This window comes from Megachile rotundata, chromosome 6 (genome assembly GCF_050947335.1).
Source record: "Megachile rotundata isolate GNS110a chromosome 6, iyMegRotu1, whole genome shotgun sequence".
In the NCBI taxonomy this organism is placed as follows: domain Eukaryota; kingdom Metazoa; phylum Arthropoda; class Insecta; order Hymenoptera; family Megachilidae; genus Megachile; species Megachile rotundata.
The window spans coordinates 18,836,143-18,858,817 of NC_134988.1; the positions used below are offsets into that span (position 1 = coordinate 18,836,143).

Here is a 22,675-nt window from a genome sequence, read left to right on the forward strand (position 1 = left end):
TCTCGCGGAATAGTGCGGGGCCGAGGTAGTTAGGGACCCCGCCTCCTTTCTCGATCATCTCTTACGCGCGCAACGTCAGTCCCTCGGGCCCATCGAGCAACTTTCGTCGCGTCTTTTCGTTCTCGTTCTTCGCGCTTCGTTCTTTTCACTAGAGGTCATAGTGCAAAGGGGAATAAAAGAAATGGAAAAGAAAAAAAAAATCGCGCGAATACCACGACGAAATCTCGTTTGAATCAGCAGTGCGTCCAAAGGACACGGAGTGGTTGTCATTGCGCCGCCGCTAACCTTTACACCAGCCCCCTTCGTAGTTACCGTCGCGCCGTTCAACCGGCGTGCAGACGAAGAAAATCGACGCTCACGGAGAACGCTTTCCCTCCGATTTCCTTCGGTTTGCTCTCTTTCCGTCTCTCGCTTTCTCTCGTCGCGTCGTCTTGCTCGCTATCGTTTTTCGTCGTTCGGATTGTTCGCGTTTTCTGTTCGTCCGGTTGTTTTCGCGATTTTCGTGGATTCGCGATCGGTATATCGCGAAGAGGAGAAAACGAGAGGCGACGAGAAAAGCCGAAACAGAGTAGACCAGTGGTAGAAGCGAAACGGAACGGAGCGAAGCAGAAGCGAAGAGAAGAGAACGGAGCAAGGAAGAGCTGGCAAGCGAGGAAACGAGAACGAGCGGAGGAGGCGAGAGGGAAAGAGGACTACTACTCCTGGGGCCCCCCACCACGCGGGCTGCCGCCGCGACGCCAGTCCGTAGTCAGTCAGCGCTGGACCGCCGCCCGCTCGATTTCGCGATCCACGAACGACGGTAGCCACCGCTTCCACCTCCACCTCCTCCTCCACCTCCGCTTCTTTTCTCTCTACCTTGTTCGCGTTCTCACCCTCTTTCTCCTTCCTTCTCCTTCTCTACGTCTATCTCTCACCGTATCGGTATCTATTCCTCCGTTCCACCTCCGTCCGTCTTTATCTTTCTCGATCTTCCCCGTTTTCCCCCTTTCTCCCTCTTTCTTTGTTCCTCTTTTTCACCCTTGCACTTTCAATCGGTCTCCCAGGTATACGCGTAAGAGCACGCACATAGAGGAGCTTCTCCCTCTTTCTTTCCCTCCCTTTGTCTCTCGTTATCTCTCTCCTACTTTCTCGTTATCTTCGTCTCTTGCACTCTTCCATTTTCCTCTGTCGAGCGAGCTTTCGCTAGCTTCGTACGTACGAACGCGGACACGTACGGCGGAGTGTCGTGCGCGCGTCCCGAGTGGATGCAAGGCGTCGTCGCGAGGCACACGTCCCAGAGAGAAGTTATCGCGCGATCATCGGGATCCACGGTCCTCGATCGGAGGATCCTTCGGAGTCCTTGGAAAAAGCGAATCGTTCCTCCGTATCGCGAATCGCGTCGGCTCGCGTCGCGTCGCGTCGCGTCGCGTCGCATCGCGTCCGGATCACTCGCGAAACGGCACGACGGCTTTCTAACCGGCTACTAATCGCCGACACCGATACCGGTCCACCTCGAAGTCGCGAAAAGTGCACTCGCGACACTCAGTGAGGTCTCTATACGCTGGTCGACGAGACACGCGTTCGAGAGTGTCGAAGAAACGAGATCGACGTCCACGGAGGAACGAACGCGGGTCCGAAAACGCGTTGGTGTTTCCCTCGCGACGCGCGAATACCGGAAGACACGGCGCGCGCGTTTCTCGCTCTTATCTTGGATCCTTCGTAGGTGCGGCTTATCCCCGATCGAACGATCAGCCGAGCGGACCTGCGTTTCGATCATCATCGATCCATCCAGTGAACCGTTCGCTAATGTTTTCGAGCAATTTTGCCACGTTGCAAGAGTGATTCGCGCGTTTGTTGGTGAGCACGAGATCGTTTCAAGTGAATTACCTCGCATCGAGAAAGAAAGAGATAAAGAGGAAAACTGGCGGATTTTCGCGGTCGTGGGAGTGCGCGATCAGTGCGCGACGCCATCGTTGGAATTGACCGTCCCGAAAGAATCGTGGAATCGCTCGAAAATTCAGCTCGTACACGATACGGTTGGCGGTCAGGGTGTCGCGATTAAGCAACGTGCCTCGACAGACGTACTCGCGGCTAATCGTCGACGCGAGAAGAATCGAAGAACGATGAAGCCGATCGTCGAAGCACCGATCGTCGCGAGGAAAAATCGATCCGTCGAGGTCACCATGAGGTAGTCCTCGTCGAAAGCGCGCGAGTGGGTGACTAAAGTGCGAACGGGAACACGGGAAACTTTCGAGTTTCCCGCGGAAGATCTGCGTCGGATCTTCGAGCGACATTACCACGCACGACCGTCACATGTTTCGGATCCGATCGGCCGAACTCACGGAGCGAAGACCTGGAGGCCGTACAGATAATCGAACATCCCCTAAGGACGCAGATGCCCCGAAGGAAACAGCACGCTCCGCAACGTATGAAATGTGAGTGAAATTTTCAAACAGTTACTTTTCCCTCCTCGTGTTCGCGTTCGTCGTCGAGGTATGCCGAAACCGTCGTCGAAGCGAGGCGCTCTATAACTAAAAAAATGTTTAATTCGACGTTTACGTTCGACCGGTATGCGACGTCGACGTTCCATTCACGTTACGTCGTTGTTCGATACGCGAGACCACGTGCATCGCGCGGTCTTTCCCTTCTAACGCGTTTCCCTTCATCCACGGATACGGCCAATATGCTGTCGTACTCGTTCGCTGTGTCGATAAGCAATTTTTTTTATTAAGATTATCATCTTCGTTCTTCGGATCGTCTCGGCGATCGACTATCTTCCTTTGTTTACGCGTCAACGAACGCGACCAAACTGTCGCGGCGTATCCGTCGCTAAATTTCGAGCGAAGATCGAGGAAAAACTCGGATTGATCGGCGGAAACGACGCTCTTTAAAATCGTCTCGCAAAGAGATTCTTTCGGTCCGAATCGTTCTCGGATCGTGAAGGTGAACGATAACGAACGAAGATGATCGCAAAGATGCTCGCGTGAGAACCGCGCGTAAAAGGCAAAGTACGATGAACGGAGCGGGGTGGGGGGCAGCGTTGAAAAATTTCGGTGTAAAATGGTAAACGACGGAGGAAAGTTTGTAGGTAACGGTGAAAAAAGCAGTCGTCGAACGGCGAGTGGATTGGTGCGTTTGAAAGGTTGATGCGCGCCATGCTGCTTTTCCCACGTGGGGAGCCATGAGGCGTAAACAAACTCGCCCCTGGTGGAGGACGCCATCTTGGTGAAGTTCTGCCGGAAACATTTACAATTCACTCAACTTGCCCTACCGAAACTCGGCCAAGCGCCGATAAATCTCGTTGTGCGCGCGCGCGGATACCCGCCGCGTACATAAATCCACGGCAGTCTACGGAGTTTCGGCGCCGTAAACGCCGCAGTTTTTCGCCGGCTTCCGTGCTGCCAGAGCTTCCGAACGAATCCACCTTTCGAGCAGATTCCAGCGAAATTTTCTCTCTTTCCCGTCGAGGAATCGAGTTTTCCGTGGCGAGCGTGCGTCGACGTTTAACGGACAACGAGCAGGAACGCGTAAAATAACCGCGTTTCGAACGATACGATTAAGCCGTCAGCGAAAGTAGGCGCGAATAGGTCGGGAAACAACGAAATACGTTTCGCGAATCGTGCCTAGCGATTCGAGGCAATTTCTCCGTTTAATTTATGACGTCTCGGTGAAAGGATTCGAGAAGCACCGTACAAATCGATCTGCCGTCTATCGGTTCGAGCTACGTACGTACAGTGACCGTTACTCGGAGGAAGTTAATTAACGACATACGTAACAGCGAAAAACAAGCGTCGTTGATTCTCGATCTCGTTCCCCGCGCTTAGGACCGAAGGGATCGCCAACATAATCGGAACGCGACGGATTCGGCTTTTCGACTTGTACATGTACTTCTCTTGTCTCCGAGCAAGTTTGTCCGTTAACCGTAAACGTAGTTTTCGAGGTAATCGATTCTAAGAAGGCCGCATTATTTATTACCGGCCTTTTCGTCTCGGGGAACGATGGGTGATTCAGGATCGCGTTAGTTTAACGCGTTGGCTATTTATCAGAAAATTCGTAGCTGGCGCAACAGGTGTAGTTTAAAGGCACCTCTTCCCTTCTTAATGTCCGAAAAAGCAAACTCGTTTGTAATTCGATCTCGTGGCTGTTTCTCGATCGACCGGTAGCGAGTCGCGTTTCCTCGTCGCGTAACCTCGCGGTTAACGAGCAAGCGACCGCGCGTTTTTATTCGATCCTGACTCGTACGTTCGCGACCAATAACGACACCCGCGATAATCGATCGTTTATCGAATTCGATTTCGAGACCGTACGAGTTCGCGTACGAACGGACGACGACGTTATCGCGAGCGAACCGTGTCACTCTCGACGAAAGACGAAACCGAACGCCGTGCGTTAATTAGAAAGTTCCAGCGGTACAACTGGCGAGTACCGAACGATCGAGTTGGCCACCGTTTCGTGCGTTTCGTCGGTTTCTCCGCGGCTCGCTTCGACTCTTCATCCACGGCTCCATTCATAAAGCAGGAAGAACACTTTAAGTCCGCGCACGCGCGTTCCAACGATCGTCGTCCGTCTTCGCTAGCAGATATTTTCGGCGGTCCGGAATTATAAAGGCAACACGACGATACGCTATACCGTTTCGATCCGAGATTCCGCGGGATTGGTCGTGTGATTTGCTGCAACCTGGATAACCGGACGAAAATGATCGATTCGACGACGGACAGAGCTCGCTCGCGTATTCGCTCGCGTATTCGCTCGCGTATTCGACGCTAAACATCGCAGGCTTTGATTATATTTAGAACGCCGCCTCGTCATCCAGCGGAGAATCAATTTTTGCTTCGTACGATTTGCGCGTTCGCGAACGCGGATAGTCGGCCGGATCCGCTTTCGGTTCAACGTGTCGAGCCATCGTTCACGAAAACAGCTTTTTTCCCATGGCCATAGCCGACGCAGGCAGAGCTTAGAAAACGCTGGACAAAAAATTTATGACGATTCTTGACGTCCTTAAAAGGACTCGACAGGACACCCAGTCCCGTAGAGATACCTGCTCCTCCTCGTATAAGGAGAAATTTCACTGGCCGATCGTAGTAAAATCCCTCCGTGACCCGTGGCGAACGGCACCCATTGCGCAAAACTTTCACCTCAAACAATGCCGACACATTTTTGGGTCTCGTAGTCTCGCTCCCCGACGTCGTAAATCCTTCAGCCCCGTGGAAAACGTTACGCAGCCTTTCCGAGCTCTGGCAAGCTTCTCGGCCAGACGCGGAAACAGGAAAGCGTGTAACAACGTTCGACGCTCGACGTCCAAGCGCGCGAGTTTATCGTCGAACGACCTTCGAAGACGTCGCAGGTAGAGAGAGAGAGAGGATCGGTGGGATCGATGAAAAATTTCATGCCGAAAACAAGACGATTCCATTCGTTCGGACGAGATTCGTCGAAACCCGATAATTCTGTGCGATCGCTTTCGATCGGAGCGGACGATTTCGGTCAGCTTTGTGCGCTCGTATTCGATCAGCTTTCTAATCGGCTTCCATTATTTCTTCCGGTGAGCATGATTTACGCGCGATATCGCAACGAGGAGCAACTACGCCAAAAGCGGTGTATACCTCGAGACAAACGAGAACGTGCACCGATGCTTTGTACTTTTTTTTCTTTCATAATCGATCGCGATCGTGTTTCTTCGGAGCAACGTTTAAATTCGTTCGTGCGCGATACAAATATCTTCGATCGTTCGCGTCCTATCGCTACAAAATTCACTGCCGACGAACAATCGTTGTTCGTTTGTTATTTCGTCGAAGCGTCTCGTCGCGTCTCGTCGCGTCTCGTCTCGCTGCACGTCGCACGGTTGACCGTTTACCGCGAAAGAACAAAAGCTTTGCGGTATCGGTACGGCCGAATTCGATCGAGTCGTTCGCGACATGCTCGTGGTTCGATGTTCTCGTTCGGAATGAATCATTTAACGCGAACAGAGTTTTCATCGCGTCGAGAGCGGAGCGGTAAAGACCGCGCTCGCTTCGCGTCCTCTCACCCTATTTTCGATGCTCGTAAACCGGCGTCGCCGTATCCGACTGATCCGTCTCCCAATTTATACCGAGAGACGCAACGACCGTTCGCTGTTCTCGACTCTCGGCTCTAGCGCCTGTGCTACCGGATCTTTCCTCGCGCCATTCTCTAACCGAGCCTCTAAGCGGTGCTAATAAATTAGTCGGAGAAAAAAGCGGCGGTACGACAGATGCCCGATGCCGATGGCTGCCATAAAGGAGCAGTCGGAGCCGCTCGTCGCGGGTGCTGGAAGCACATCAAAGCGTATCCGTACCGTCCCGATGCGTTGTCGAGCTTAACCTCCCGAGAGGTTTTCTCGACCAAAGTCGAACGATCGACGACGAGACGCGCCCCGATGTCGTCGATACGAGCGCCGAAACGAATTCAAGGTACTCGCGCGTATTCTCGTAAACAGGTCGAGCCAACCCGCGCACATATCGTCGAACGATCTCCGAATATCACAGCGCGAGCAAAATAGCTGTACGTGTGGGATTCGAGGAGAAAAAAGAGAGACGAAAGATTCGCGGAACGGCGTTGGACGATCAAAGTCGGGAGGATGGGAGGCCATCTTACGAATTCCTTTTCCAATTCTCTATCCGCTATCCGCTGCGGCCTCCGATCGGCCCGAGAGAACGCACGGCCTGTCCTCAGAGCGACGACACGCCGTGCCATTCGAGGAGGAACTACCGCTGCCGCGATTGGCGTCGAACGTGCCGGCACGCTTAAGTGACTTTCGGTGTTTGCCCTTTGCGCGCGGCAACACTCTTTTGCCTTTGCGACAACGTTCGGTTTGCGACCACGTTCGCGGACGTAGGTTCGAGCCGGCCGCGGAGCGGACTCGCTCCTTTCGAGTCGACACGCAACGCGTCATTCCGCCACCCTCGACTTTTCTTTCGCGATTTCGCCGACTTGCCCGACTTAATCGTCGCATCGCGTCGAGCAACTCGCGAATTTCCTCGATCGAGATGTCGGGCTAGGTCGATGGACGAACTAGCCCGTTGCGAGGTGTGCACGGAAAAACGAACCGGGCTCGGTGAATCCAGAACGTCGTCGATGGCCCTCGAGTAAATTCGTCGCGTTCGCGACCCTTTCGGTTCGTTCGTTTTTCTTTTTTCTTTTTTTTTTTTTCGTATATAGCGTGAAATTTTCAGAAACGTAGAACGCGTTCGATTCGTTTTACGTCGTAATCGGTCGGCACGCTCGATAAAACGGTCGACGCTGAACGAAACCCGTCTCTCATTAAGAAGAGTGATCGCGGTCGTAAAAGTTGGCCAAAGTACCGAGAGTTCCGGATGCGAGACAAGAATTTGCTCGGACTGGTTCGATGGAAGGTCGAGGAAGAGTGGAAAGATCTCGTCGGAGAGCAGCGATCGCGGCATGCCGAGCCAAAACTCGTAAACGCACACGCGTGCAGCACCGCGTTCGTAGGGTGGGACGACCGCGCGTAAAGCGGAAGCTCCACAGACGCGCGCCCCTGTACCTGCACGAGTATACATATACAGGGACGCGGGAAAAGTACGAGGGTAGAAAGGGAAGTACGATATCGCGGCACACTGGCCAAGCTATCCGGCCATGCACGTACAATCTAGCTACTGTTTCGCAACGAGAAGGCCCCGAAGGGGAAGTAAGCGGTATCTCTCGAGTTTCCTTCGCGACCCCTCGATCCGAGCTTCTCCGTCCTCTTTACACGGTCCTCCGCCTTCTTCTTCGTATTTTCTCTGTCCGTCTCTCTTTCTCCGTTCGCCGAATGTACGATTACCGCTCGTCGTTTCGTACACCCCGACACCGCGACTCCCTTCGAATCTTTGTGGCGGAAGGGAAGATCGAAGAAGCGGTGGGGTCTTCTCCGTTCGTCCGTCCGTACTTACGTAGTAGGTACGTCTGTCCGTCCGGCTGTATCGTCTCGACTCGACTCGACTCGTCTCGTCTCGTCTCGTCTCGCGTGACGGCCTCGTCAGCCGTCAGCCAAGCTCCGTCCGGATCGATACGCTTGCCACCCTTACGACCCCAACTTCCTCCACCTTCTCCTGTGAAAAGCAATGCACCTACCATCCGCGCCCCTCACCATCGCCATCACCTACCCACCCTACTCTCTATCCCTGCTCGCGTCTCCTCGCGTCTCCTCCGCGAACCTTCCTTTCCCCCTGGACCCCGCGTACCACCGCCTCCTTCTCCGGCTGCTGCCTCCTGCCAGCAAGCAGAGTCTAGTTGAGTCGAGTTGAGCCACCGGCCGGGTCAGAAGACGTCTGCTGCCCGGGCGAGCGACAGCTACCACCCAACCCATTCAAACACCCACCTCGAACCACCCTCATTTTACCACCTCCTCCTCCACCTCTTCACCTCCTCCACCTTCGACCGTCCACCCACCCCTCGACCTACTCCACGACTCCATTCTACCGCGACGTGCCGCGAGATGGACAGCCTCGCCTCACCGTCGAATCCGCACTCCAAACTCGCTCACCCCTCTGTATCGTTCACGTAAACGCTACGTTCTCGGTAGTGGTGAACGCCACCGTCCTCTTCGTCAACCACTACCAACGTTGCTTCTCTCGCTACTACCACCGATGCCAACTCTCTTCCTCTTTCTCCTCCCTTTTCTCCTCCTGCTCTTTCTCTTCCTTTTTCGCTTCCTCCTTGTCCTCGTTCTCGTCCTGCTGCCGCTACCGCCGCTGCTGCTGCTGCTGCTGCTACTGCATCACGTCCTACCCCTTTGCTATAACGTATCTCGAGTCCATGCTTTTCGCAAGTATTCTCCCACATCCCGTGTCGAACGAATCGAGGGGGGAGGGGGCATATACGACGACGACAGCGGTTCGAGACTCTGCGGCGTACATCGGACAGTTGCGACGTAAGGTTAAGCGTCTGTCAAATCGGTCCTTCCAAATTCTCTTCGTACGCTTCGAGCGAACAGTTCGACGATCGTCCGCGGCATTCGGAGCACGCGAAAACCAAAGAAACGGTGAAAAACGTCCCATAATATTGATTATAGCTCGTTATTAACGTTTGATCGAACCTACGGTATCGAACGTGTTCCGTTCCAAGTTTGCAAAAGTAGATACTCGCGACGATTAGCTGTCCGCGTCTTTCTTCTCTCCTCTCTCTCCCCCTCGTTCATTTCCTATCGTCGACGATCGTAACGGGCAAAGATCGGTCGTAATGAATCATTAGTAGTCGAGAGTCAATCGAAGATTAATTAATCGTTAAGATTCGAGAACCAATTAAAGTTTTCTCGACAACGAATCCTCTGCTCGCGAGCACCGTAAAGATTCCGATTCGTTTGCTTGCCGGTTTCACCGAGCCTCGAGTTTTCGTTCGCGTCATTTCCTTCGTTACCGAATTTTCTTTTATTCTCTCTACGTTCGTTTCGACGATGCGCCGTGATATCAATCGGTCACCTTTAAACGCGGCGAACCCGTAAAGTTCCCGCGCGTTACTGCCAACTTTGATGGCCCGGTGACTCACGATCAACCGGTGAAAGAGAAGGAAACGAATAAGCCAACGAAACGGAGGAAGAGCATGGAAACGGTGGAAACGAAAGAGAATCGACAAAGAAAGAGAGTGACGGAGAGAGGAAGGAACGAAAGATATTTGGCACGGTGACAGCTTGTTCCTCCCGTTGGAAAGAAGCTGGACACAGCGCCGTACGAACGCGCGGACGGACCAACGATCGAACGAACGAAAGAAAGAATCGGAAGGTGGGGATATAGAAAGGGAAAGAAAGCGGAAATAACGAGAGATTTTAACGATACGCGTTAAAAACGCGCGTCGACCACTAAGGCCGTTAGATCGACTTTGATCTTAGATCGGGATCAGGCGAGCGGTTAAAACTGTGTCCGTCGTTCGAAAGGTTCGCGCGTACGCTGATCGCGCGTCGATTCGAATCTCTACGTCTTCGTTCGACTCTGGCCGTAATCAACGTCGCTTGCTCCGAAAACGAAGGAACGGACGATCGATCGATACGTTGAACGTCGAACGTCGGTCACGCGAATGGCACGACGCAACGTCGAGATTTCTTGTCACGACGAAGGAGCAAAGTTTCGTCGCGTCGCAACCTGCCGCGTCCTTTCTCGCGATTTTCCGACGATTTCCCGACGATTTCCCGACGATTTCCCGACGATTTAAGGAGAACGAGCGTTCGTCGTCGAAAGATAGCGAGGATCCGAAGGGATCCGACGATCGCGTTCGCGCGGTCGAATCGAACCCGTAGCCAGTTAACCGTGCGTCTAGAACGCGAACGAAGAGCTGCAGAGGATCAACGAGAATGGTTCGCGCGATCCTGCGGAGCCATGGCCAGTTTTTTCTTCCAGCGGCGTGACATACGGTGAAAATTATTGCCGTCGTCCGTGCTGCTCCCCTACCCGCTCTGTCCTCTCTGACTCCCTCCGTCTCACTCCCCCGCCTTCTTGCGGATCGGACGAGTCGGAGGCGATCCCTGCCTCCCACGATACGGCACTGACGCCATCGTAGATGGGTGCCAGCTATCTAAGGGGTGATTTCTAATTTATGAGACTGGGGCGATGTGATGAACAGACGTCATAAAGCATGTCGCGCCCCGCGTCTGCAGCCTGCCACTCCTCCTCTGCCTCTACCTATGCCCCTGCCTCTGACTCGACTCGACTCTGACTCTGACTCTGACTCTGCTTCTGCCTTCGTCTCTTACTTCGCCCCCGTTCCCAACCCGGTTACGCCACCCTGCCCCGTCACCCGACCACCCGTCCAACCGTCCAACCCGTCCACCCCCCTGTTATCGCTGCCTCCGACCTCTCCGGCCCTCTTCCACCTTCCGACGAACCCTACTTCCAACGCCTCACACCATCGCTTCGTGATTTGTGGCCTCTCGAATTCTCTTCGCGGGCTTCTCCTTCCCGAAACTTTGCTCCCCTTCGCCCTCTGCCTTTCTCTCTTTCCCCTTTTTCTCCTTCGCCCTCTCGCCATTTCGTCCTTTCCCTCCTTCCGTTCTACGCTCCTTTTCTCTTCCTCGGCTTTCGTTTCCCCCACAGGTCTATTATCTCTCCCTCTCCATCCGTCTATCTCTCTATCCGAGGCTCCAGGGTCGCTCGTCTATCCACAACTTGCTTGAATTCTTCATAAAGGTAGGCAACGCGAACGTTCTCGGAAACGATTTCATCCTCCGTGCAGAATAGTCGAGTTATTAATTAGATTCGGTCGCTGTTGCGTCCACTCGATCGAAAGCCACGTAGACGGTGCGGATTCGCGTATCGTCGCCTTTAACGAGGGCCAGATATCGCGCTGTTTCCTTTCCGCTCTTCGTTTGCCACCGATATGCCACGCCATCGACGTGCTTCCACCGATTGACCCGAATACACGGATAAATCGTCGCGTGCCTTGCAAATTCGCTACGGTTGTCGGACAGTGGGCGAACTGTTCCGACTATTCTAATCGGTACATCGAATTTCAATTCTTACTAGGAACAAGCGATTTCGATTTAACCCTTTTCGGTTCGTCGATTAGATTTTGATCAGCCCCGTTTTATGCCTCTATCGGGCAATGTCGCGTTAATACGTCGTAATTCGCGAGAAATTTTTCGGGACTTGCGCATCGTCGTGAGCCGTGTACAGCTCTCCGGCGCGGCGGTAAGAACGTTCGTCGATCGATCGATCGATCGATTCGAACGTATTAACCGGTACGTTCGATTTAGGCAGGCGGTTGCCGATGAACCAGGCGAATACGTTCAAGCAGAGAGCAGCGGTTGAAAACGTAGCACGCGTTGCGACGCGGCCCATAGAACCTTTGTGAAAAATCGTGTTATAACCCTAATTTAATTTTATGGCCAGCATTACGGCGGATTGTGTTGTATATCGGGGCCTGGGCATAATGGCCGTATATGGCGGCCGCGTATAATAATGGAGAAAGAGAAGGAGCGAAGAATAGATGGAGGAGGAAAGACGGGGAACGAGAATGGGAAGAGAGAAAGACGAAAGGCCGGGGAAAGGTAGGAGGAGGGGCGGCTAATAATCAGTTGTAACGCGAACCGTCGTAAACCGCAAAACAACTAGAATCGAGCATCAAACTGGGTACGGAAGAGAGAGAAAAAAAGTCACGACTGGAAGATCAACTCGGAGGAACGAACGATGCGGTCCAGCGAGGGTGCGTGTTTATATTTAAAGGGGTGGAAGCCGGAGTATCATTATCTCGATATCCGAGGGAGGAGGTCTTTTTCATTTCGTTCCGTGGCCTTTCGTCGCTCTTCGTCGCTCTTCGTCGCACTTGGTCGTTTCGAGTTCGGTCAGCCAGTTTCGCCGAGTTTCTCGTCGGCTCTCGCACACTTACAAGCGAATGCACCCTTGGCGCCGCGAGACTCACCGAATCGATCCACCTCGGACTCGATCCTTTTCTCCTCTCCTCCGACTCGCAATTTTTTCCACGCGATCGATCGATTTTCGCCTATCGTTGTTCGCGACAGTTACGTTATCATCCGGTTTCTCGTTCGACTCACGAAATTACCAAAATGCTAACGACGCGCGTCGCCGAATGTCTTTCGGATAAAAGTTCGAGCTGTGCTCCACGATTTCTCGTTTCTTTGAAAATGTATCGCATTTTTCGTAACGTCCCAGCCAGTCAGTGGACCAAAGTATACGGGGCGGAGGAGTAGAAACCGTGGTAGAAAATTACTATAATACGTCGGGTGTATCGAGTCCGGGACAAGAGCCGCGTATTTCGTTATTATTATTGATCGGCGAGGAGCGATATTAAAGTGGCCAGAGGGCTTTCTCTATATTTACGCTGGTTCTTCCGAAAACCGTGAAATTACTGATAATCACCGTGAGCGGAAAGTAACGCGGCTAGACGCACCCTTAACAATAACCGCGACGCTATAATCACCGATCCTCTATACCCTCCTCGACTCATCCCATTTTCCTTTCCTCCGTCTTCCTCTCCTTCTTCGCCTACTTTCGCGCATCCCACTTTCGGAACAAAGACGCGCACGCAGCGTCCGAAACGGTGCGGCAAGTATCGTTCTAAAACGATACGGATACGGAGGATCGATGTACACGGTGTGACGTGGCATGACGCGGCGCGTAAAGCAGCGTAAAGGCGCGTAAGGGCGCGACAAAACGGCGACGGGACCGACACGTTGTTCGATACGCACTCGAGATCGAAGAAACGAGCGTCGAGCGAGCGGGGTCAGTCGTCGAGCGTCGAGCCGGTGGTAGGCAGCGGCTCGACTTCGGCTGCCGGCCGCCGTAAAAACGTCAATTAAAGTGTTTTATTTGATCCTTCGTTAGAACGTTGAAATGGAATTTTGATTTATGACTGTACCGTGCTCGATGTGCGCGTACGCGTGCGTGTGCGAGAGCAGAGTTTGCCCGCGCGCGTACGCGTAAATAAAATAAATAGGAGGTTATAATTAGTCGACGGATACGGTCGCGCGGCGTACGCGACCGGTTCGCGAGCTCGGTCGTCGCACCACTTCCACCGCTAAGACTAGACGATTCGACGAGTCGCGAGAATTTCGCGAGTTGGTCGGTTTCGCGAACCCTCGCCGAGCAATAGATAACGATTTCGTAATCGGTGGATCTGGGCTGCCTTTATCGCGACGGATTTAATAGCATGGTTATCGGGTAGAAAAAAAAAGGGAAAGAGAGAAAGGAAAAGGGGATGGTGGAAAAAAAAAGAAAAGAGGAGAGAAGTTGGGCGACAGGCAGCAGCGAGATGCCCACGCGCTCGTCGATGTCCTCGCGAAGCGATTTATTATCGAGAACCGGTGTGCGTTCGGGAGCGTCGAGGCCGAGGAAATAACACGTGCGATCGGAGCGTGCGCTGGAGCGAGCGAATGACCGAGTTAAGTGAAGAAGAGTCGTACCAGCCGTCCCGCCAGCCGGCCGTCCAAATGTTATTGTTTATTGTGGCCCAACGACAGCTTGATTTATCATGCGAGCCGGCCATAGCCATGCGTGAAATAGTGGCATAATCCCGTTGATTTGTGGCTACCATTGTTCGCGCTACCACTCCGCTGAAAGTATTTTTTTTTGTTTTTCGCTTTTTTGTTTACACCCGATTATTGTCTTTCCCGTTCGATGCGGCGCTTTCTGTTTTTCCGAGCGTCACCGGTGCGATCCGTTTAAAGGACCTGCCAACTCGAATCGAACGTTATCGTTTGTACGCGCGACGCGCGCGCTTGCACGCGGAAACGCGATCTCTAATTTCGCCCCTCGTTCCTGACTCGTTAAACGCGTAACCGTGAACGGGAATAGGGATCACCAGTTTTCCCCCCGAAATCGATCAACGATTCTATATCTTTCGCTCCGACGATTCGCCGTCAATCGCGCGGAAATGCGTGCATCGTTATCCGAATCGCGAAATCGCGAAACGCGTTCTTTGATCTCGCGATCGGCTCCCGACTATCGATACATCGGTCGGGCAAACGGGTACTCGTCGATTACGATGCTTCCGTTTACCGTCGCCGATACACCGGTTCGCGAAAAGCTAGCTCGAATTCGAGTTCGGGATCGGTGTCGAGACATCGTCGAGGGTCGAGTGACAAACAACTCGCGAGACTTTGAACCCGGTAAGTGGCTTGTTCACCGGTGGGTAAGTAGCAGTCCGGTCATCGATAAGCCGACCTACTGTGCTTCTTACGCGGACGCGTATTACGGCGCGAAACGGCGGGCGGTCCCTTCCGTTTGACGAGAGTCATTCATCCTCATCCACCTACGTTGATACCTACACGGCTGGCCAAGCCGGTAACGCACGCACCCAGCCAGGCACGCGTGTTCCTCCATCGTGCATCCATCTATCACGCGTCACGGGTAACGCGGCTTCGCTGACTGCCGCGATCGTAGTCGAGGTCGACGCGTCTTTGAAACCTTCTCGTCTGATCCCCCTGTTCACGAGCGTCTTTCCACTGTCCTTCTATCCTAGCGCGCTTCAGAGTATTCATAGGGAGTGTGTCCGTAAGGTTCGCGAGCTCTCGAAATTCGAAATCTGGACGGACGAGTACTCGATCCGAGTACCTGCGGTGGAAGGGCCTCTAGCGGCTCGAAACACAGGCCCTTTGGCGATGACCTGCCAACGGTTCGCGCATTAGCTCGACAGATAGCGCTGCCTAATCGGGCCTCATAAATTACCAAATTAATATCCCGCGTTGCCGACGCCAGGCTATCCGTCAGGTGTCAGCCGCGGTGCAGATAGCAGCCGCCGCCTCCACCTACCGCTCCCTGTTTCCATCCGTCGCGCCGCTTCCTCCCTCGTCGCGGTCCGCCTCGGACGTTTCGCGGTCCTTCGTCGATTGCCGGTGGTGCGACGCGACGCGCTTTTACGGGAAACACCGCCGCGGAAAATCGCAGAAAAAAAAAAAAAAAACGAGCCAAAGCAAAGAGCGCCGTGGGCCACCCACGGTGTTTCGTAGTTCTAGCAGAGCTAACGACGATCGAGCTTGTAGACGCGCGACGGAGGATTCGTCGGTTAGCCTTCTTTCCTCCCTGCTGCTTTTCTGCCGCCTCCTGACTCTCCTCCTCCCCTACTGCCACGGTCTCTCTTTGTCGTTCGTTTCGACGCGTTCGCTGTCGAGCTGTCCATTCCGTTTAACTCGCCCACGCGCGACGCGTAAACGCATAAAGGGAAACAGGGCCGAAAGGTGTTCGCAGGAGGGACGACGAACGGGGGATGTACGGTCGGTCAGCGGCGTAGGGCGAACACGCGGCGATAACCGAATGCCAAGATATTTGGACGGACGAGGAGCGACTCGCGGGCCGAGAAACGAAAGAGGAAAGAAGAGCGAACGAAGGGAGGATTGGCTCGGGTGGGAGCGTCCACGAAAGAAGGGGCAAGAACCGCTTACGAATTACGCGACGAGCAGCCAGCTACAGAAACCGGCTTCGAGCTACCTTTATGCGACACGGCTGCCAATTAGCGAGCTGACATCGACCTGACTGACCACCGTGCACTGCCAACCACTCGTTTCTTCGGATCCATCCTCGCCTCCTCTTCCCTCGTGCTCTTCTCGTCTTAGCCCTCGTTCTTGGTTCGAGGGCTTGGCTCACTCCTTACGGCGCGTCTCGATCATGCCATACTCGTCATCGATCTTCGCTCCAGTCGCGTACTCGTCATCGAGTTCGAACCGTTTCCCAGTTTTTGTTTGCCCGTTGCGACGGCGACCACGACTCGAACCGTGAACGCGGTCTCGGGACATCTTGGACGAGTTCCGGCGCATCGGTGTTGGTAATTAATTGACCGTTACTCGTATAATTTAGAATGCGCGGCGAGTATCGGGAATCGTTCGTATAAAATCCCAGAAGGGACGGGCGGCAAGTCGGCAAGTCGGACGGCTTAAAATCGTCGATCGATGCCGTTTTCTCGTGGAGTACCGGTCGCGAGAATCGTTCCATGTATTACCGATCGGTAGCTCGAGCGAGGCAATAATTATTACGTATGTCGGCTGGTATTATTCGGGTACCTTTTAAAATGTCAATAAAAAAAACTTGAACGGGGATCCGCTATCTTTGTCGTTTCCTCTTTCACGCTCCCTTGGCCCCGCTGTCGACCCGCAGCCCTCGAGCGTCGCTTTCTTCTACCCTTTTTTTTAATGCCGATGCAGCTGCACTCTTTTCAGAGGAGGCCCCGTCACGTTGCATTACGGAATGATATTTGCTAATTGGGCACGAAGATAAAACGACAACGGCGTGGCAACTAATAACCGTCTCTGCCGCCCCCTCCCCCTCCTCGTACTCGTCCGCCTCCACCGCCTCCTCCGCCTCCTCCGGCCGGTTCGCCTGCCGCGCCGTTGCTCCCCTTCGCGCAACACCACCTCCGCGTAGTTTCTCTTCTGGCGAGTCGGGCCCCAGGGGAGCGGATAATCATACGTTGAACCGCGTCGCAACTAGCCGGAACACTTTGGGACGATGCGCGTCGTTCCCGTATCAGCCGCGTATCTGGCCGTTTTATCGGTTCGCTTCCTCGCCAACTACCGCTCGAACGGCTCGGAGCTAGTTCCGCGGACAAATTCCAGCGTTTCCTCGTCCCTCGACTTTCCGGCAAATTATCGACGATCGAGAGAGTTGCCGCGCAAGAGACTCGATCGTGGTCTATCGAGAGCGAGAGAGTCGGTGGCGAAAACCGGAGCGGTAGTCGCTACGGCCCTGGAACGATAATAAAAATGAGGGGAACGAGAAACGCGTGGCTCGATCTGACGGCTGATGGAGACGTCTTCGTTCCAGACAGACGCTTCGGACGTTCGCGACGTTTGATCGACGGTTCTCTCTTCCTTCGGCATACGTTGCTCCCGATCGTGCTCGCTTAGTCGCTCTCGTCTCTGTTCGCGCGTTTCGTCTCGTTCCCTCTCGTCCCGTCTCGTTCTCCCGCGTCTTTTGCCAGTCGCCTGTTCGCCCGCTCACCAGCACACCTCGGTCCTCTTTGCTCCTCTTCTGGTTCGTCTCGTTCTCGTCTCCTTCCACCGCTTGATCCGCTCGATTCTCCAGTTGCTTGGTCGAGCTTCGGAGAAGGCACTTCGCGCCCCGCCGTCATCGTTCGTGTTTTTGCCGGGCCGCCTATAAATAGTGTAGCCGCGCGAAGCCTCGCTTCTGCTTCGAACCGGACGTTTTCTCGCGTCACGAGCTCGTCATCGTATTCAAGGTCGCTCCGCTGATGAAACCAAATTCGCTCTTTGTCACCTTCGCGTCTCGCGAACCGCCTCCCTCGACCTCGATCGAACGCGGATCGATCCGAAATCTGGTAGAGCCCGTTCCCCTTAGGCAGAGTCGGTCGTTATCGCGTTATCGCCGGAGAGTCGGGTAGCGCGGTGGTAGAGTAGGGTTGAACGGGCACGTTCGTTCCCATAAGCGGAACTCCGAAACGCCGAGTTACGAATAGAGTTGGAACGGGCCGTGTTGCCGCGATGCCGCGATGCCGCGAGACGAGACGGGAGGAAAACAGCGAGCTAACAGGGTACGAGTTTGCCGCGTTATAGCCAAAGATACGGTCGCGCCGGGACGAGGCGAGGGTCCCGAGTGGAAGGAAGTTGGCGCGAAGGGAATCTCGCTACGAGCGAGAAAGAGAAGAAGAGGTCGGCAAGAAGCGAACGCGCGCTTGCACGGCTCGCGCAACTTGATAATAATAAACTGAAAAAGGAGCAAAGGGCGTTATTTTAAAAGGGAAATGCAGCGCCGTATTTTTATGTCTTCGCCAGAACTTTTCATCTCTGGCGGTGCCGGAAAAAGGGGACGCTCGGGGGTTGCGGAGGGTGTCGGGAGACGCGGGGCTATCCGAGGAAAGCTCGCGAAGGTTAAAGCGAACGCGCGAACGACGAAGAAGAGACGCGGACGAAAGAACCGAAGCCGGTCAGGCGAGACGAAGACGGCGAACGGGGGAACACTGTTTTGCTAGGATAGCGGCCGAAGGGAGGGTGAGTAGAAGGCTAAAACGCGGAATGAAACGGCAGACTGCCGCTGATGAAATTCATAATTTAGATCCAATGCGCTCTCTGTACCTCGTTTAGAATACGCTGCTATTTATAGTCGAAATTTTCCTTCGGTACAAACCATCCCTTCCGACCACTGCGCCGCTTCTTTCTCCCCGAACGATCGCGAATCCGTCCCCTTCCGTGTCTATCGCGTTTTCTCTCGTCTTTTCGCTCGCTCGCCTCTCTCGGCTACGTTTCGGCCGTGTCCCGTTGTCGCCAGCCGTACGAAAACCAACGACCGATTATTTCTTCTTAACGACTCGGAATCGTACATCACCGACGAACGAAGCGACGCGACGCGACGCGACGTCTCGTTATTTCTACTTGGACCTCGTGACGATCGACCGACACGCACCGCGAGGAGTCGCCCCTTTCGTTTATCGTCCGTCCTCGCGTTTCCTTCGGCAGTTATTCCTTCCTAATAGGATGTAATATTATACGAAGAGTCGCGTCCACTCGAATTCGCGGGCTTTAACGGCGAGTAAGCACGAGAAGGTGTTCCGCTCGTTCCGTCGTTGTCGTCTTCTTCTTCGTCGTCGCCTGCAGCGTGTTCGGCCAAACACCCTGTTGTCCGGTCCAGAACCCGAATACCAGCGAATTTCGTCGCTCGACGAGACGACTCGCTAGCGTTCTACCTTAGACCGCGACCGCTAAAACGCGGAGGGAAGCGAGATAAAGCAACCGAGAGGCATCGTAAATTGACCGTAATTGCGTTCAATGTTACGCGCGCACGAACGGATCAAAGTCAATTGTTCCAAGTGACCAAGTCGCGAGGAAGACAGCGAAACCAATTGGCTCCGACTTGAGCCGAGTATACGTCACCGCGCGAAAACTCGACGAGCGTTCTATCGGACAACCTGCGCGATTCGATGCTCGTTCGATTACCGCCGGGAACGATAATATTTTGGAAGGAAACGATGTCGTGAATTTCGCCGATAAAACGAATCGCGTTAACGGTAGGACGCGAAACGGCACAGTCGGCGTACGCGGTCGCGCGTTCCGCTCGCTCGCGGTGAATGACGAGGAGGACAAAGACGGGCGCGTGCAAACAATAAACGTTAAACTCGAATGGGTTGGCACACAAAGCCGTGGCTCGTAGAAGAAAATCTAGGATATGGAAAGAGAGAAAGAGAGAGAGAGAGAGACGGTCTCGACAGGGAGACGACGCGTCGATCAAGCGGTCCACAGAATCGGCATTCAAAGCTTCCTTTTTCTCCGACAGGCAGCACCGATCGTTAGGAAGTCGAGTGTCAAACTGTCCGGCTTGTCATCGCGCGCGCGCCGCCGTAGCTATCGCGGCGTTTACACGCTCGAAAGGGGAATGCGAGATTCTCGCTGTCTCCGGAAGATGAACGCGTACTGCTCGTCGACGATAGCAGGTGCTTCTGACGCGAATCAGGGGCTAGAGAACAGGTTCTTCGACTCGCTAACTCTTTGTACGAGTCCGAAACTCTTTCGCGTACGCGTTTCTGTTCTCGAGGGCGGAAACGCACCTCGAGCCCTCGGCAGCGTCCGAAGCGTCGACGAGCCGGCAATCGACTCTCGTCATCGATCGCTTGCTCGTTCGCACTTTCGCTCTTTCGCTCTTTCGCTCTTTCGCTCTTTCGCTCTTTCGTTCGATCGATCGAATCGTGCGCGTCCAAGCGGTCGCGATACCGTGTATCCTTCTAATTATCCTTCCGTTCGACCCTGGAGACCGGTTGGTGCGTCGCCATTGGAGAAACAAGAAAAACTCGACGGGTTTACCCACGATAAATCTCGCGGTACTCAGGTATAAAGAGGGCTGTGCTTCGTTCGACGATAACGTTTTCCTTCTTCGTCGTTCGCTCGAACGATCTTTCCGCTTCTCTATCGTATCCTCCGGGAACGCGAGTCCTCCTCTATCGAATCTACCGAGAACGAAACGGAGCGAACAGGAAGATGGGGGACGAAGAAAGGAGAGCAGAGGGAACGCGAGGTAGAAAGGGTTGAGAGATCGGGCAGAAGATAAGACTCATAATGAAAGGCATTCATTCCACCGCGAACCCGACACGGTGAACTTGAGTGACGTGGTTGCAGACAGCTGCTCAAACCTGATCGCTCCGTACGCATCTCCGTCCGTTCGTCCGTCAGTCCGTCTATCCGTCCATCCATCCGTCCGTCCGTCCGTCCGTCCTTCCGTTATTCCGCTCGTACCCTCGCGTTCCTTCTCGCATCATTTCCTTTGTATAACAATATCGTATAACTAGCAGAACCAGAGGCACGGACATTCCATGAAATCGATTCGACGCGAAAACGATGTACGACATCCGACGAGATCAACGTTTCTTTCTCGATCGCGATTTTCATCGAGAACCCACCAGACGCGCCTACGCGTTAGTTACGCTTCTTTCCGTCTTTCCGTCGCGATTCGGCTTCGGAATTTTAAGAGGTAGTAAATCTCTGTTACGTGGTCGCGACAACTTCGAAACGGTAGTATTCCTTCTCGACTTAATAAAAAACGAACGGTTACGAATAGTAACGTCCAAGGATACTTTAACGGTGTAACATACACCGTCGAACGCGAATATTATTACGACAACGCCGAATCTAGTCGAATCTAGTTCTTTCGAGAATATCGTAATTGGCGAGGTAAAAGGCGAAGGTCGTTTAACATCATTTTTCCATCGACTCGTAATGCGAATCTAAAAAGTTCTCGGCATCGACTCGCTCGTTCGGTTTCGATTCATCGTCGCGAGCAATTAATCCTCGGTCGATCAACGATCGAAAGATAAATCGATTAATTCGAATTATGCGACTAGTCGGTTAGTATCGACGAAAGGAAGCGTCGAATTTTACGAAGACGGTTAGATTAGAAATATACCTGACTACTAACGATCGGTTTTCGAGCAAACAATTTAGCTGTCCTGTACAGTTGTTTGGGCATGCAGGCTAATAAAAGCATAAAACCCGAAGATCCGTCCTCGTCGTATATTCCCGAAGCGATTAACGCTTTACCATGAACGTCGCATTTAAAGAATCGACTACGTTGGTTTCGCCGATTCCACGCACACCGTTTACCACGAAGGTTGACGAAAGATTCGGGCGGTATCCTCCATTCTTCACTTTTTTCGCAAACTCGTTCAGTTTGCTCGGACGAGACGATTCCTGTAACGGTGACGATTCAACGAATTCCCGATAGAGCCTTTCCACGGGAATATCGATCGATTTCCCTGGAGAAAGAACGAAACGTGTTTCGTCGAGTCACCCACGATGCGCAACTCGACTTTTCGTACCTATTATAAGTGGAGGGCGATAAATCTTTCAACTCGGTAGACCTCCTCGAAGCACGAAGCACCGAGCACGGAGCACGTAGCTGGAATACCAGCATTTCGGCAAGACTGCCGGTGTGTTATCTTTGAAGAGAAAACTCGACGAAAGTCCGGTTACCTCGTGTTTCCTGCTTTCGTCATCGCGTATCGGATACCTATGGTTCTAACGCGAAATCTCGTATACTCGAAAGAAGAAGAGGCTTTCGCGATTCGTTGTCCCAACGGAGAACGCGACGTTAACCTTGACCGACGATAGAACGCGAGGAAACGCGTTCGGCATTGCCTGCTCGAAATTGTTTCGGCGTCGGATTTTTCGTTCGCGTCTTGCACCTTCGCTCGTTCGCCGCTGTTCCTTCCGTTACGCTTCTTAGCAGGCTCTCTTTCGAGGTCGAGCTGACTCGAGAGCGTGACGCTGACAGAATTACATCGGAGCCCTGGTCTTCTACCGTTGCCGTGTAGCGAGACCCAGAGAGCTCTTCTCTCTCGCGGTCGAACCCCTCGACTCTATGGCTCTATGGCTCGCCATAAATATCGGCGGTGACGTTTAGGGAGAAAAAAGAATCTGGCGGCTGGGAAGCACGGATGAGACCTCCGTTTACAAAACGACAGCCAGCAACGGTAGGCAAGCTACCGGTCTCCTATGCTCTGTACCTACTAGATGCCACGTTCGTGTTCTCGCGGAACGCGATCGACGCTGTTTTCGCCACGGGACATTTTGCGAAATCTCGTCGCGCAGATTCTTCGAATCGTTAAAACAGCGAAGTCCTCCGCTTCGTCGAACACCACTCTTTTCCGAAATCGATCGTTTCGTCGACGTTACTCGAAGCTACGGGTTTGCTTATTCTAAATCTTGTTCCGGTTAATTTATCGATCAAATAGAGCATCGTTGGACCTACGCTATTCCGAGCATCTTTTAAATCCGGCGAAGCATTCTTTGTACTCGAGTACGTAT

General features: G+C 53.5%; 1 protein-coding gene across 3 annotated transcripts in view; it reads left to right on the forward strand.

Moving 5' to 3' along the window:
- The first annotated feature begins 750 nt into the window (after window positions 1–750).
- tio (zinc finger domain-containing protein tiptop) overlaps window positions 751–22,675 on the forward strand; it is a 65,491-nt gene continuing 43,566 nt past the window's right edge. Inside the window, exon 1 of one of the 3 annotated variants that reach the window (XM_076532302.1) lies at window positions 751–2,414. In XM_076532302.1, the coding sequence (XP_076388417.1) occupies window positions 2,375–2,414 (40 nt within the window). In that variant the 5' untranslated portion in view covers window positions 751–2,374. Of the gene's footprint in view, window positions 2,415–17,446; window positions 18,377–22,675 lie in introns of those variants that run through there. The other 2 variants (XM_076532297.1, XM_076532301.1) reach the window with 2 other exon arrangements.